Genomic DNA, 13,599 nt, shown 5'->3' on the forward strand with positions numbered 1-13,599 from the left:
ACAGTGAGAAAGTTGCTTTCGACTGACTCGCGGCGGTGGGGGAGGCGAGGCGGACAACACCGATACGGACACAAATAACATAATCAAAACGAAGAGAAGACTCTGTTCCGTTGGATATTGTTCGGCTGTTTGGATGATCTGTTACAAAGTTCAACTGTAACAGGAGCACAAATGGCAGGTGAGCGCAACGGAGAGACGTCTTGAAAGGCTACGCATTGATTTTCTGCGCGACATGTAGGCTAATGAAGTTTATGGTTGCTACGCTTGCTAATGTTTTGTCGAAAGGGGGAACCCCTAATTTCGAGTTCAGTTTAGTACAGCTGTAGGTGGAAATAGAAACCGAAATATTCAGCAAATAGCAATCCGTGCGGCGTATAGCTCCGTTAACCTTACCAATCGGGTAAAGACTAAAGTAAAGTAAGATTCTAAAGTTAGCCTTAGCTTCAAAAGTATTGTCATTTGTAGGACTTTGACAACTCGGTTAGGCCAAAATGTTTCGGATACCTTCTGTCGCGTTTTCCAGGAACTCACATGTGCGCTCTAGGCGCTAAAAGCAAATCTTGTCCAACCCTGGGGCCTTTTTCTCGCTTTTGGGCCTACTCTTGTATTGCCTGGAACAAGAAGTTGCTGTAGCTGTTGCTTTGTTGGGAAATAAATAAACACTCATGTTTTAGTTTGATGTCATGGCTGCCTGCGTTACTCACATTGACACGCCTATCACGCAGCTTTTAGAAGTGTCAACAATTGTTCGGACTGTCCAGTGGCCGCTTTTTAAAAGGCTGTGTTATTTCACAAGTTGCACGCTGTATCAGAGAACTATCGACGTCTGTTCTGTGCAGGCCACTGAGTCACAGCAAGGTTTTTTTTTTTTTTTTACTGTTAAGTTTTTGTACAGGCCTAACTTATGACGAGTTAAATAGGCCACACAGATATCTTGCAAGGTAATGAGAATATTTGAATAACGTCACCGGTGATGGCAAATCTGTCCCCCCCCCCCCCCCCCCCCCCCATTCAATAATCCATAGCCACTTGCATAGCGCTATATCAGAGAATCACTCCACCCCCGTATTCTAGTACATGAGTGTATGCCGTTAATTGAGGGTTGCAAGCCCACACGGCGTATCCTCCTTATTTGTCTCAGATCACTGGCGTTTTAAGGATGCCGTGATTTCTGAGGAGGACATGAACCATGAGTTCGGACTAAGCGTCAGCGTGTCTCTACATGGAAGGTGTTTGAAGAGATAACATTTTGTAAACCTCTTAACCCTGCGGGCTCTCCTCCTTTTTGACATTTCACTTGCCAAGGTGCTCTCTGGATAGTCAGGAAGGCCTAGGCCACCTCATAACGCAGTCGGGTCTTTTACGCGCAAACAGACTCTGTGGGCTCTCGAAACTATTTCAGTCAGCAACGTGATATAGGTGGCTTAGCCTAGCCAACTTACTCAATGACACAAGTCGTGATAGTGTTGACACATTGTTACTGAACATGCATGTCTTATCTAGAAAGATTTCCCCAAAAGGCATATCTTAATAAAAACTAACTTCCGGGGTCAGAGCGCACCTGGTGCATTCCTTTTGAAAAAGAAGCGGATCACCGCTGCCTTTAATACCAGCCTGGTAGCTCTTTTGTTCAGTTTTCTTTGTTAATTTGTTGTTAATGTGTATTAAATATATATTTTTACTAGGTTATGCTGTTCATGACTCTCCTCCTTGTTTTGTTTGGCAGGAATGTACGGCTGGCAGCCCCTTCCCCAAGGTAAGACATGGACTAATATACACTCCGAATAGGCCTATGCTGAGCTCGCAATAGAAAAAGTTCAAACGAGCTAGGCTTTTCTGTCTAGTCCAATACTTCATGAAATTTAATAAAAAAAATAAATAATAATAATATATATATATATATATATATATATATATATATATATATATATATATATATATATATATATATATATATATATATATATATATATATAGTAACAACTGTTCAGAAATGCTGTTAACAAAATGAATACCAAATAGCTAAGCCTTTTACACACTGTAATATAACTTGTCAAGAAACCCTGAAATATGTCTTCATTAGAGTCAAAAATGGTCTTAGCCATGCCTACAAAGTCTTTGGACAAACTTGAGCTTACAAGCAAAATATGATTCATCTAATTGCAGGAAAGGTCAACCGGTATGAACTTTTTAAATGTTCATTGTGGCACACTGAATCATCTGGGACTGGTAGCATAAACCAGGAAAGATATTCTTCAGACAGGATCTGAATATTGTGTGTTATTTGTACACACAGAAATGGCAGAATAGTGTTGGTAAAAACATAGGTTAGAATGCATTATACTGTCTGTTAAGGCAACTATCTATCAATTTAAATTGCAGCTTTCACTGGTGACATTGCATCAGTCGTGGCTACTTTCATTTCTAGTCCTGTTTTGTGTCAGCTTTGACAGATTGGATTGAGGTGAGATGAACTCATGGCCTTTCTGCTAGGAGCAAACGTGTCATGCTTGATTGCACTTCTTGTGTTTAGGAAATGGTTTAATCCAAAGGGATGTATTATTTCCCTCATAATCTGTGACCCTGAGTGCGAATGCCTTTATGTTGTTGCGGTTAGCACCTGGATCTATCTACCTGTTGCTTTTTCAGTTCTCCCCTATAGGAAAAAGAAGGACAACATCAATATTGAAAATAATGAGTTTTCATATTAACAAAACCCATACATACAAACATACATGTGTAAAATGATTAATTGATACATTCATTGATTAAGTGAAATGTGAATTTAGAACCATTATGTGCCACCACTGTTCACTGCCAACATATTGTAAGTGCCTCTATGACCCTGCTTGTAAACCCATCACATTCTTTCTCAAGCCACAGTGTTGCAGGTACCATTTTCATACATACATTTCAACATATATGCCCGGCAAAGTGTTTCCTACCATCCTGGCAGTGCGAGTGGTTGCACATGTGGCATGAGGTTATCATTTAATATCAGTCAATCAAAGCAGCATCATGTCGAGTTTTACGGTCTTTAAAGTTTGTTCCCCTTATGTTTTTGTTAATAATTTTTATAACATCCTTTACTTGCATGGGGTTATGTGAGGGGAAGAACAAATCTGTCGTTCCCAATGGTTGTCTGCACACCATTTTTGCTTTGTGGTCAAAGAGGGTGGGTGGGAGAGAACGGTACTAATCCCAATATGAATCTAACTGCAGATTTTACTGCAGATTTTTTTTAAATCTTTTTCAACTGTGCCATTAGTGGTGGTGTTTACAAACAAGCAGCTTGTAGTTCATGCAGTGCACAGTATTGTGGTACATGTAGTAATATATTTTCGAAGTAGTGTAGTTGTGTGCAGAGCTGTAAAAATCCGACTTCAGAAAGTAAAAGTCCCACCACATATTTGCTCCAACCATTTCACTAAACCAGCTGATCCTAGCTGGCACAACTCCTCAGCCAAGAAGAGCAGCTAATTAGTGTAATCACCGGTATTAAGTTGACCGGTAGAACCAATACATGGCAGGACCTTTGCTTTCTGAGGCTGGACTTTTACAGCTCCACAAGGCTCCACAAGGCTACTAATTCGTCTACAGAAGCGCAGGACGTGGGTCACAGTTGGTTCTCTGTTGACCTTGTCTGTGATTGCTTCCTGATAGGCACTCCCTACACAGAGATCATCGAGCAGCCCAAGGCGAGGGGTATGCGTTTCCGCTACAAGTGCGAGGGACGTTCGGCAGGCAGTATCCCGGGGGAGAAGACTAACGACACGACCAAGACGCATCCTGCAATCAAGGTAGGAATGACGCCGTCAAGCTCAATGTCTTAATATAGATTACCAGCGAAATGCATCTGAAGGTAGGGAGCAGTTGGTACTTAAGTATAGGAGTGAACTGGTTATGAAAGGAAAATGGAAAGGAAAACCTTTACAAAATAACAAGTGTTTACATGATGTAGCTTAGAGATACTCTTTCAAACGCTGTGTTTGGGTGAATCAGCTTGTGCTGCTGAGAGACATATCTGCCACAGCACAACGAGTGAATACTGAAATCCTCACACGGTTTATCAAAAAGGCAGTTGAGCCTGCGCAAAATAGTCAAGTAACAATCAAATTTAGTAGTCTACCTGACCTTTTCTGCACCAACTCTTAGACCCATAGAAACCCATAGAAAAGCTATAGCATCTATTATGGTTTCTCAGTGTCCATTGGAGAACACTCCTATCTGGCTTCCTGAAGAGCACAGAATAAATAGTTTTTGTTGTTTTTTTTTTCACTTGAGAGTAACCATATCTGTCAGTAAATAAGGAATAATGTTAGAGAGGGGAAAAAAACGCACCATCCCTTTTGTTGGTGTCAGTGAATGGAAATGTACTCACAGTATGTGTAAATGATTGCATTTTGGTGAAAGTGACAGTTACGAAACGGTAAACAGCAGCCACCACATGAGTCTGATTTGAGTCACACACTCAGGCCAGCTGTGCTGACTTTCAAATGACATGAATCACACCGATGGGAAGTGGCCAGCGAACAGCTGGAAAGTAGTTCAGTGGACTAGATGCCACGCAAGGCTCTCAAAGCCAGCAGGTTTATTTCCGATCCATTAGAGCGTCAGTAACGGCATCTTCTGTTTAAATTCTGCTCCTTTCGTTTTTCACTGCCACACAAAATACCTTGTTATGCCCAACAGGGCAACTCTTAATTCTACTCTGACACACACATATGTCCTTCAGCATTGTAACATGCTTATAGGTGTAAGACCCAACGGGTGAACTATAGCAATAGCTGCTACAACACAAGTGATGGTTCATCAGAGATGTTTGTGCTGGCTGAAAAGCCTTCCAGGAAGTGTGTGGCATATAGGCAATTTAATTCCCCCTGGCCATCAGGACGGCACAAGTAATCGATTATCAATCGAAATTGCAATTTGACCTGACGCAATGAGCTAATAACAATAAATCACAATTAAGTTATATCATCTACCATAATGCTTATGGTGCAGTGTAGGCCTGTAGTCTTTTGAACTGATGGTATCTATAGAACAGAGCATTTCTATTTCAATTTAGTTTTTTTTAGCTTTATATGTTAACATAGAAATATATCCAAACAACTTGGCTAAAATTCTCCCAGTAGTGTCCAGCTGCTGTTGATGCACTGAAACACTATTGTGTCGTTATATAGTCAACATCTTGTTACAATGAAATAGTAAAGTGATAGTGTTGGAGTTGGACAATGCTGGACTTCAACAAAAGCTTGCCCAACTGGTTAATCTAAATTGCGTGTGTGTGTGTGTGTGTGTGTGTGTGTGTGTGTGTGTGTGTGTGTGTGTGTGTGTGTGTGTGTGTGTGTGTGTGTGTGTGTGTGTGTGTGTGTGTGTGTGTGTGTGTGTGTGTGTGTGTGTGTGTGTGTGTGTGTGTGTGTGTGTGTGTGTGTGTGTGTGTGTGTGTGTGTGTGTGTGTGTGTGTGTGTGTGGTGGGGGGGGGGGGGGGGGGGGGGGGGCAGTTGTGTGGGTGTCTCAGTTTCTGTTTGTGTGGGTGTATGAGTTGGTGTCGTGAGTGAGAGGGTGGGCCTCTCTTAAAGCTTAATAAAGACTTCCTGAAGACAACACGGCGGCTTGGAGAGCTGGCTGTATCTTGTCTGTACTCAAGTCTTCATCAAGTCCTTAATTTAAGACACAGCATAATTATAAGTCATTAGTAGGCAATTGTATTATACAATTATACACAATTATACTTTTTGAAATGGTAGTCAGTATAGTTTTTAGTAAATTATTTTCAATCACACAAAATCTAACTCAATGAATGGTTCCTACTTTACAGTTATTTGATGGTCTGGATCCCACAGTTTAGAACCATAAACAGCCTTAATGACTGACGGGTACCATTCAAGCCTGAACGATTTCAGTCCGTGGGAATGTACTTGTTTTAAACAGCCAGAGCGAGTTGGCCCTGAACTCTTGTGGGTTTTTTTTTTTTTTAGACTTATTGTGAGATAACGAATGACAAGATGATGAATGTGATCGATGTTAAGGAGCCATGGCTGAGCTGGATTATTTGCACTGCTGTAGTTACTGAGACACCCTAAGACACCCCCCTACACACACACACACACACACACACACACACACACAATGAATATTCGTCCTCCAAGTAAACCTTTGTTTACTGGCTTCTTATTAGCCAATAACAACACACTCACCACAGAAATCAGACAGAGGAGCATCTTTGAAGTTAGACAAACTTCCACTTAAGCCTTTGGATATTCCAGAGCATCTGTTGATGTACCCCACTTAAGAACACATTATTTATTTTTTCAGTAGATTGAAGTGACCAACTTCCGAAAGCCCTCCTAAAGCTAGTTTCCTGCATATGGATGAAGACCAGTCCAAAGATCCTTGATGGCTAATCGCTTCAACTCTCTCTGACTAGTCCGTCCTAAAGCAAACAATTCAAATCTGAACGAAACAATGACTCCTCTTTATTGGAAAAAAAAGGTTTTAGTCCAGGATTAGACTAAATCCATTTACGAGAATCTGGATGTTGGTGTTTGTGTTGGTGTTACATTTGGAATTATAGACTTGGAATTCTAGAGAGATTGATGGTCCATGAATGAGAGGCACGACTGTTGGTCACGAATATAACCTTGTAAAAGTACACATTATATATCTAGTTTTTCTTTTATTTGTTTTAAGTGTGGCAGTCATGAACAAATACTGAGTGAGTATTACGTGCAAGATTGACACACCACAAACCTAAGAGAGAGAGAGAAAGCAAACATGCTCATACGAGATGTAGTGGCCAGTCAATTCATGAGTTTACCACGTTGCTATTCTCTAACCACTCACGTTTCTAGAAAGGCCACGGTGGTTCCGGGAAAACCCAGGCTTATTAAAATAACCGTTCTGTTGTAAGAACAAGGAGATGCTTGTTGTGTCTCGCTTCTGTGTGTGTGTTTCTCAACCATGGGTGACACATGTTGTTGAGAAATATTTTGGGCTCTGCCCCCCCCCCCCCCCCCTTAGGTCCACAACTACAGCGGGCCGATCCGAGTGCGCATCTCGCTGGTGACCAAGACCGAACCGTACAAGCCACATCCTCACGAGCTCGTGGGAAAGGACTGCAGGCATGGCTACTACGAGGCTGACCTGCAGGAGAGACGCGTGCACAGGTGTGTGTGTGTGTGTGTGTGTGTGTGTGTGTGTGTGTCTATGTCTGTGTACTCGTGTGTGTGTGTGTGTGTGTGTGTCTGTCTGTGTACTCATGTGTTGTGTGTGTGTGTGTGTGTGTGTGTGTGTATGTCTGTGTATGTGTACTCGTGTTGTGTGTGTGTGTGTGTGTCTATGTCTGTGTACTCATGTGTTGTGTGTGTGTGTGTGTGTGTGTGTCTGTGTGTGTATGTGTACTCACGTGTTGTGTGTGTGTGTGTGTGTGTGCGTGTGTGTGTGTGTGTGAGAGAGAGAGACTTGTCCTTGTTTCTGTTGCTACCGTCTTTTCCTGAAGTTGCTATTGCTTCTTTTGGTGTTACTGTTGCTGTTCTTGCTATTGTTATTGTTCTTGTGGTTGTTGCGCTTGCAGTTGTTTTTTGTAGTTGTTGCTGTTTTTGAACAAGGAATGCCTCACAAGTTGTAAGGACATGACCCTTACTTTCACAGACTGTAAGCTCTGCACGGGCTCTGTGTAGATGTCCCAGTTGTGTGGGTGTCTCAGTTTCTGTTTGTGTGGGTGTATGAATTGGTGTCGTGAGTGAGAGGGTGGGCCTCTCTCAACGCTTAATAAAGACTTCCTGAAGACAACACGGCGGCTTGGAGAGCTGGGCTGTATCTTGTCCGTGCAGAAGACATTTTGGAAGTCTTATAAAATCATTCCCCGCCCGTTAATCCAGACAACAAAAGACCAGAGACTGTAATGTGTCCTATTAAGCTATAAATCACCTGAACTCTTTAGTTCACAGCGAACAGACCGGAAATGCCTCACAGCTCTGATACTGAAGTCAGTGAGGGTTTACCAGCACCCCCTGGAGGTTGATTTATGAAAGATCTGATGAAAGATTCAAATATGACATACAGTAATTTCCTGCATATAAGCCGCATCGTGTATAAGCCGCAGGACAGTGTTTTATGCAAGTTAAAAGAAACAAAACCATATTAACACCATATTAACTGCCCCCCTGTATTGACCCCATAGCTGAAGAAATTTTTCAAAATCAATGTATAACCCGCGGCTAATAGTCGGGAAATTACGGTAAATAAACTATAGCAGATGATTAATGTTATCTCTATTGCTATACTAAATAGCTTCCAGAACCTGGGAATCCAGTGCGTGAAGAAGAAAGATGTTGCAGAGGCTGTGGGTTGCCGACTCCAAACGCAAAACAACCCTTACAAAAGTGAGTAATCCTATCCATGAAAAGGAGTGAACTGTGTGTGCGTGTGTGTGTATGTGCGTGCGCGTGCATTAACAGTAGGCCACTATGATTTCCTCTTTTGAAGTAGGCTAGCCCACATTCTTTGCGAATATGAGCAGAATGTCCTTATCGCTGCTTAAACATATGCATGGGGTAGAGAACTGAACATGTTATACCGGTACTCAGAACTGCAGAGGAAAGGTTTGGTGCACTGGCCCAAGAAAAATGGGAGTTTTAAAAAGTATTGTTTCATGAACAAATATGAGCAGAAGAAGTGCTATTAAACAGAATATGGTGAAGAATGCTGGGAATTGTTTTGTGGGGTTGACTACTTTTTTCTTATATTTTTCCAAACATACCCATTTGGAAATCCTCTCTCTTGTGTGCATGTGTTCACAAGGTCATTTGTATTTTCTGAAGATAAAAGCATGCAGTTACAGGAACCACCGGTGAAGCTGCCTGAGTTGTCGTCGCCCCCCCCCCCCCCCCCCCCCCCCCCCCCCCTTTCCATTTGCCCTACTTTAGCTTTGTGCCAGCCATTGTCCCGTATCAGGTTCACACACTTGACTCTGTCTGCCTCTCTCTCTCTCTCTCTCTCTCTCTCTCTCTCTCTCTTTCTCACTCACTTCCTCACATACTCTCTCTCTCTCTTACTCACTCTCTCACTCACTCACTCTCTCACTCACTCTCACACACACAGCTATTTATTTTCTTCACGGCCAGACTTAAAAGAAAGCGCACGTTGATCTGTGGGAGCCATTTTCTTTACGACACACTTTACAACTAGACTTACTGGCTTATGTTGGTCAACGGGAGCCACGCCCAAGAAACCAGCTCTGCAGCTCATCTAAGAGCCGCTGCAGTCACCGGTTCACTAGTTCCTCTGATACAGCAACTGCTATTGCTGCCCAGGCAGCAATAAACTCTAAGACATGATTATGGGAGATGTGTGTCAGTGATAATTGCAATAGACTGGATTTAATTGACGTGTTGTGTAGTAAGTAAACAAAGAGTTTGATATGAGGCTTAAATTGAAGTTGTAAAAGATGTTAACATAACCTCGGTAAGCACACAATACTGTATGTAATGTAATACACGAAGCACGATAAATCTTTCATTATCTTACTTGTCCCCGTGGCTGTAGAGGAGGAACCAGTTTTGATATTATTTGGTCCGACATCACCTTGTAAATGATTGACAAACCACCTGCGTCTGAATATGAGGAAAAAGCATGCTTGCTCAGTGAATAACTATAAATGTTGTTATGAATGGCCTTTGACGTGACCTATTACTTTAAACTCTCCCTAGTTCCCGAGGCGAAGGTTTGGGAGGAGGACTATGACCTGAATGCGGTGAGACTATGTTTTCAGGTGTCCATCACGAAGCCCACGGGAGAGCTACAACCCCTAAGACCAGTCGTCTCTCAGCCCATCTACGACAACAGTGAGAAGAGCTTTCACACCATTTCAGACCCATGTTTCCGTCATCCCACGGTTGTCAGCCAGAGTGGCCGCACGATTGAAAGAGTTTTTCAAAACAGTTTTTGATTTAGTTATTTTTGCCATTTTGTTTTCATCACTCTGTCCTTCTTTATTTATTTGTCACCCTGTCAATCATCGATCTCCACCTATATTCTATGTGCATCTCTCTACCTACAAATCAGTTGATCTCATACAGTATATTAAGTTGATCTATATAAACAATAAATATTTTATTGCATTATTGTATGACTGGAGATGCATTTAGGTAGCACTACTTACAACTAGTCTTGCTGATCCTGACTAGAACTGACACTATCTTTGCCCACATAGGAGCGCCCAATACAGCTGAGCTGAAGATATGTCGAGTCAACAGAAACTCTGGAAGTTGCCGTGGAGGTGACGAAATCTTCCTGCTCTGTGACAAAGTGCAGAAAGGTCAGTGTGTATGTCTCACGACTGTCTGTCTCATATTCTGCCCCCATGTCACAACAAAATGGACATGAAAGATGTTGTCGAGGTCTCAGAGGTTATTTTGAAAGCTCAATGTGAACATAATCACACTGTAGAATTGATATAGATGATGATATGACATGATGTGTTATATTTACATGCTACATTTACATATTCTATGTTTAATGATGGACTCTGCCCCTGCTTATTTAGTCACTTGTTCTTCCTCATTTTGGGAAATTACAGATGAAGTCACGGCGTTGAGAACGCTGTCAGCACATATCCGGCATGACATGAGACCGTTCTCACGAAACTCTGTACCGACTAAAACAGAAAGGGTCGTCATTTATAATGCAGTGGTAGTCGTGTGTAATGCTATTGAGCCACATCACCTCCCCCCAACATACAAACCAGTTCTAAAACTTCAGTACATTTCAGTGCTACGTATTAGTTTACTTTCAGTAACAGCGTTGTTTGGCATCAGTAAGCAAATGAGCTGACTGTGAAACATTCCAGGTCCAGATCAGAGGAGGGCAATGATTTTAGAATTGACTGGTGCTGAGAAGAGGGATTTGGAGAGAGGTGTACCGTACACAGAGTAATGCAGGTTCCCAAATGTTTTCAAACAGCTTTTTGTTTGTCTTGACTTTACTTGTTACTTAGCATGTAGAATTTCAAAATGGTGCTCGATCTAGTGGATTATGTTTATTTTATGTCTGTGAAATGAAGTTTATATGAACCCAGGTTAAGAGCTGTTATTGGTTTGACAGACCTTCAAAGGTGTGTGAGTGCTATGAGTTTGTCGTCTTGGTCTGAAATGGTAGAATGGGGTTAAATGGATTCCAGTAGTGAAGTTGAAATTAGTGTTTCTGGTGATATTAGGCTACTATACTCTATAGTGTGTTTGAAATGGAAAACTGTAAGTGTCCTCTTGCTAGACTAGTTGTAGGTAGGTTGTTGACATCAGTTCTTCCACAGGACATTGAGAAGTTCTTCATCTGAAACTACTGCTGCATATTCCAGCTCTCTGTGCTGGAATATGCAGGGCATCATCGACATTTGCTCTCTCAAGATGACTAATGCTTGATCTCTCTGTTCTTCGCAGAGGACATTGAGGTGCGCTTCTTCCGAGACTCCTGGGAGGGGAAGGGCTTGTTCTCACAGGCTGACGTTCACCGGCAGGTGGCCATCGTCTTCCGGACGCCCGCATACTGCGACAATCAACTCAGGGAGCCGGTACGCGTCAAGATGCAGTTACGGCGGCCCTCCGACAGGGAGGTCAGCGAGCCCATGGACTTCCAGTACCTGCCACCAGACCCAGGTTAGCGGCTATTAAGAAGCCTTTTTTGCAGTTGCTTTTTCTACTGTGTGAGTGTGTGTACTTGTGTAATGTATAAGTTCTATGTTGCAATGAGTGTTCTATGAGTAAACATGTACTCTATATCTGTAATGTGTGTATGTTAAAATGTCTAAGTTTAAATTACATTTCTAATAGATGCTGTTATTGCCATGGTAAAGATTTTCACACCTGCTTGCTAAAGACGGTTGTGCCTATACTGATGGCTGATGTAATGTAAATGTGTAAATTAAGTTTATATGAGCCCAGGTTAAGAGCTGTTTTTGGTTTGACAGTCCTTCAAAGGTGTGTGAGTACTATTAAAGTTTGTTGTCTTGTTCTGAAATGGTAGAATGGGATTAAATGGACTCCAGTGGTGAAGTTGGCGTGAATCATTAGTGTTTCTGGTGAGATTAGGCTACTGACCAGGAGGGACGAGTCATGTGTAGTTAATGTTTGATCTCCACATTTTACACAATCATTGTGACCAAAGTTGATCAAACAAAAGAAAGAGACAGGTTATGTGTCCAGCTCTCAAATTAGAATTAGTTTTTACATTTTATAAGGTTTTAGGTCAACAAATAAATAAATAACACATCAGATAGACACATCAGTCAGATAGATGGGAAAAGATGGTGGGAAAAGTATGTTAATCAGTAAGTGTTGATGGACTTTTGTTGTATCTAGGCGTGAGTTCCGTAAACACTTTCAGAGTTCACTTTGTTCATGTTGTCTGCACCAAAACAAACAAATTAAGCAAACACTGCACCAGCCAGCTGTTTATCTTAACTCATGTCTCGGGTTGAGTCTCTTAAGTATCAGCTGACTCATCAAGTCAAAAGTACAAAATGAATGAACGACTCACTCACACTGAAACATTGTATTACTGCAAAATAAGAGTTGATTTTGGATACCATTTGAACTTGAATCCTTGCATGGTCTGCGAGTATAAATGAGAATGTATCTCTCGCTGACTATGTCTATATTTCTCTCTCTCTCTCTCTCTCTCTCTCTCTCTCTCTCACACCTCTCAACAGATGAGTATAGACTGATTGAGAAGCGGAAACGCACTGAGGGAATGTTCAAGACACTGAGTACAGGTGAGCACACTTACCCACCAACTATTAAAGGCTGAATCAGCGACCCTAAGCTAATATACTTTTTGTCACATTCAGCGAACATACCCTCACGATCCGCTAGCTGTCCGTTCTTAATGTCTGCTGGTAAAAGAATCTACACATCGTTGCACACAGCCCTGAGTCTGTAAATGGGGAAACAAACTCTGATACATCTACACACAAAACCCTAATTACAACCAAATAACAACAGATGGCGCTAGTGATGACGCAGAGGGCAGTTGGAAGAGATGAGGGAAGGGAAAACTATCATTGTCTAGACCACTGAAAGAAGAGGTGTTGAGTTCAAATATCAACAGTCTTTAAAGATTATTTTTTGGGCTTTTTATGCCTTTATTTGGACAGGATAGTAGAGAGAATGACAGGAAGTGAGTGGGAGAGAGAGTCGGGGTGGGATCTGGAAAGGACCACGGGGCGGGAATCGAACCCGGGTCGCCAGCGTACGGTGCAGGTGCCCCAGCCAGTTACGCCACTGCCGGGGCCATATCAACAGTCTTTATTCAGTATCATTCATTAACTTCTCTAAGTTCTCCAGTTGGATAACTGAAATTGCTCTAATGGTAACCTCAATAAATACCGTCACGTGTGTCATCTGTGGTCATGCTGTATTTACTCTCTGGCCAATTGCTAAACTCATGTTGTATGTGATTCTCAGGGGCCACAGACGGGAGGACATTCAATAGTGCCAGGAGAACGAGAACCACGCCTTTACCTACAGCTCCCATGGCTGGTAATGAATAGCGTAGTGTTCAATAATAGCGTAGTAATAGTGTTCAAGAATTGCTGTGTAC

The 13,599-nt window shown here is 42.0% G+C and overlaps 1 protein-coding gene across 1 annotated transcript in view; it reads left to right on the forward strand.

Annotated features, from left to right (window-relative positions):
* The window catches only part of rela (v-rel avian reticuloendotheliosis viral oncogene homolog A), a 17,363-nt gene continuing 3,764 nt past the window's right edge, over positions 1-13,599 (forward strand). The window contains exons 1-10 of the mRNA XM_062515764.1: positions 1-178; positions 1,727-1,756; positions 3,664-3,800; positions 7,024-7,169; positions 8,296-8,387; positions 9,714-9,848; positions 10,217-10,321; positions 11,442-11,657; positions 12,710-12,772; positions 13,464-13,538. Of these exons, the coding sequence (XP_062371748.1) occupies positions 172-178; positions 1,727-1,756; positions 3,664-3,800; positions 7,024-7,169; positions 8,296-8,387; positions 9,714-9,848; positions 10,217-10,321; positions 11,442-11,657; positions 12,710-12,772; positions 13,464-13,538 (1,006 nt within the window). The 5' untranslated portion in view covers positions 1-171. The remainder of the gene's footprint in view (positions 179-1,726; positions 1,757-3,663; positions 3,801-7,023; positions 7,170-8,295; positions 8,388-9,713; positions 9,849-10,216; positions 10,322-11,441; positions 11,658-12,709; positions 12,773-13,463; positions 13,539-13,599) is intronic.

The sequence above is a fragment of the Sardina pilchardus genome, chromosome 16 (assembly GCF_963854185.1).
Source record: "Sardina pilchardus chromosome 16, fSarPil1.1, whole genome shotgun sequence".
Classification (NCBI taxonomy): domain Eukaryota; kingdom Metazoa; phylum Chordata; class Actinopteri; order Clupeiformes; family Clupeidae; genus Sardina; species Sardina pilchardus.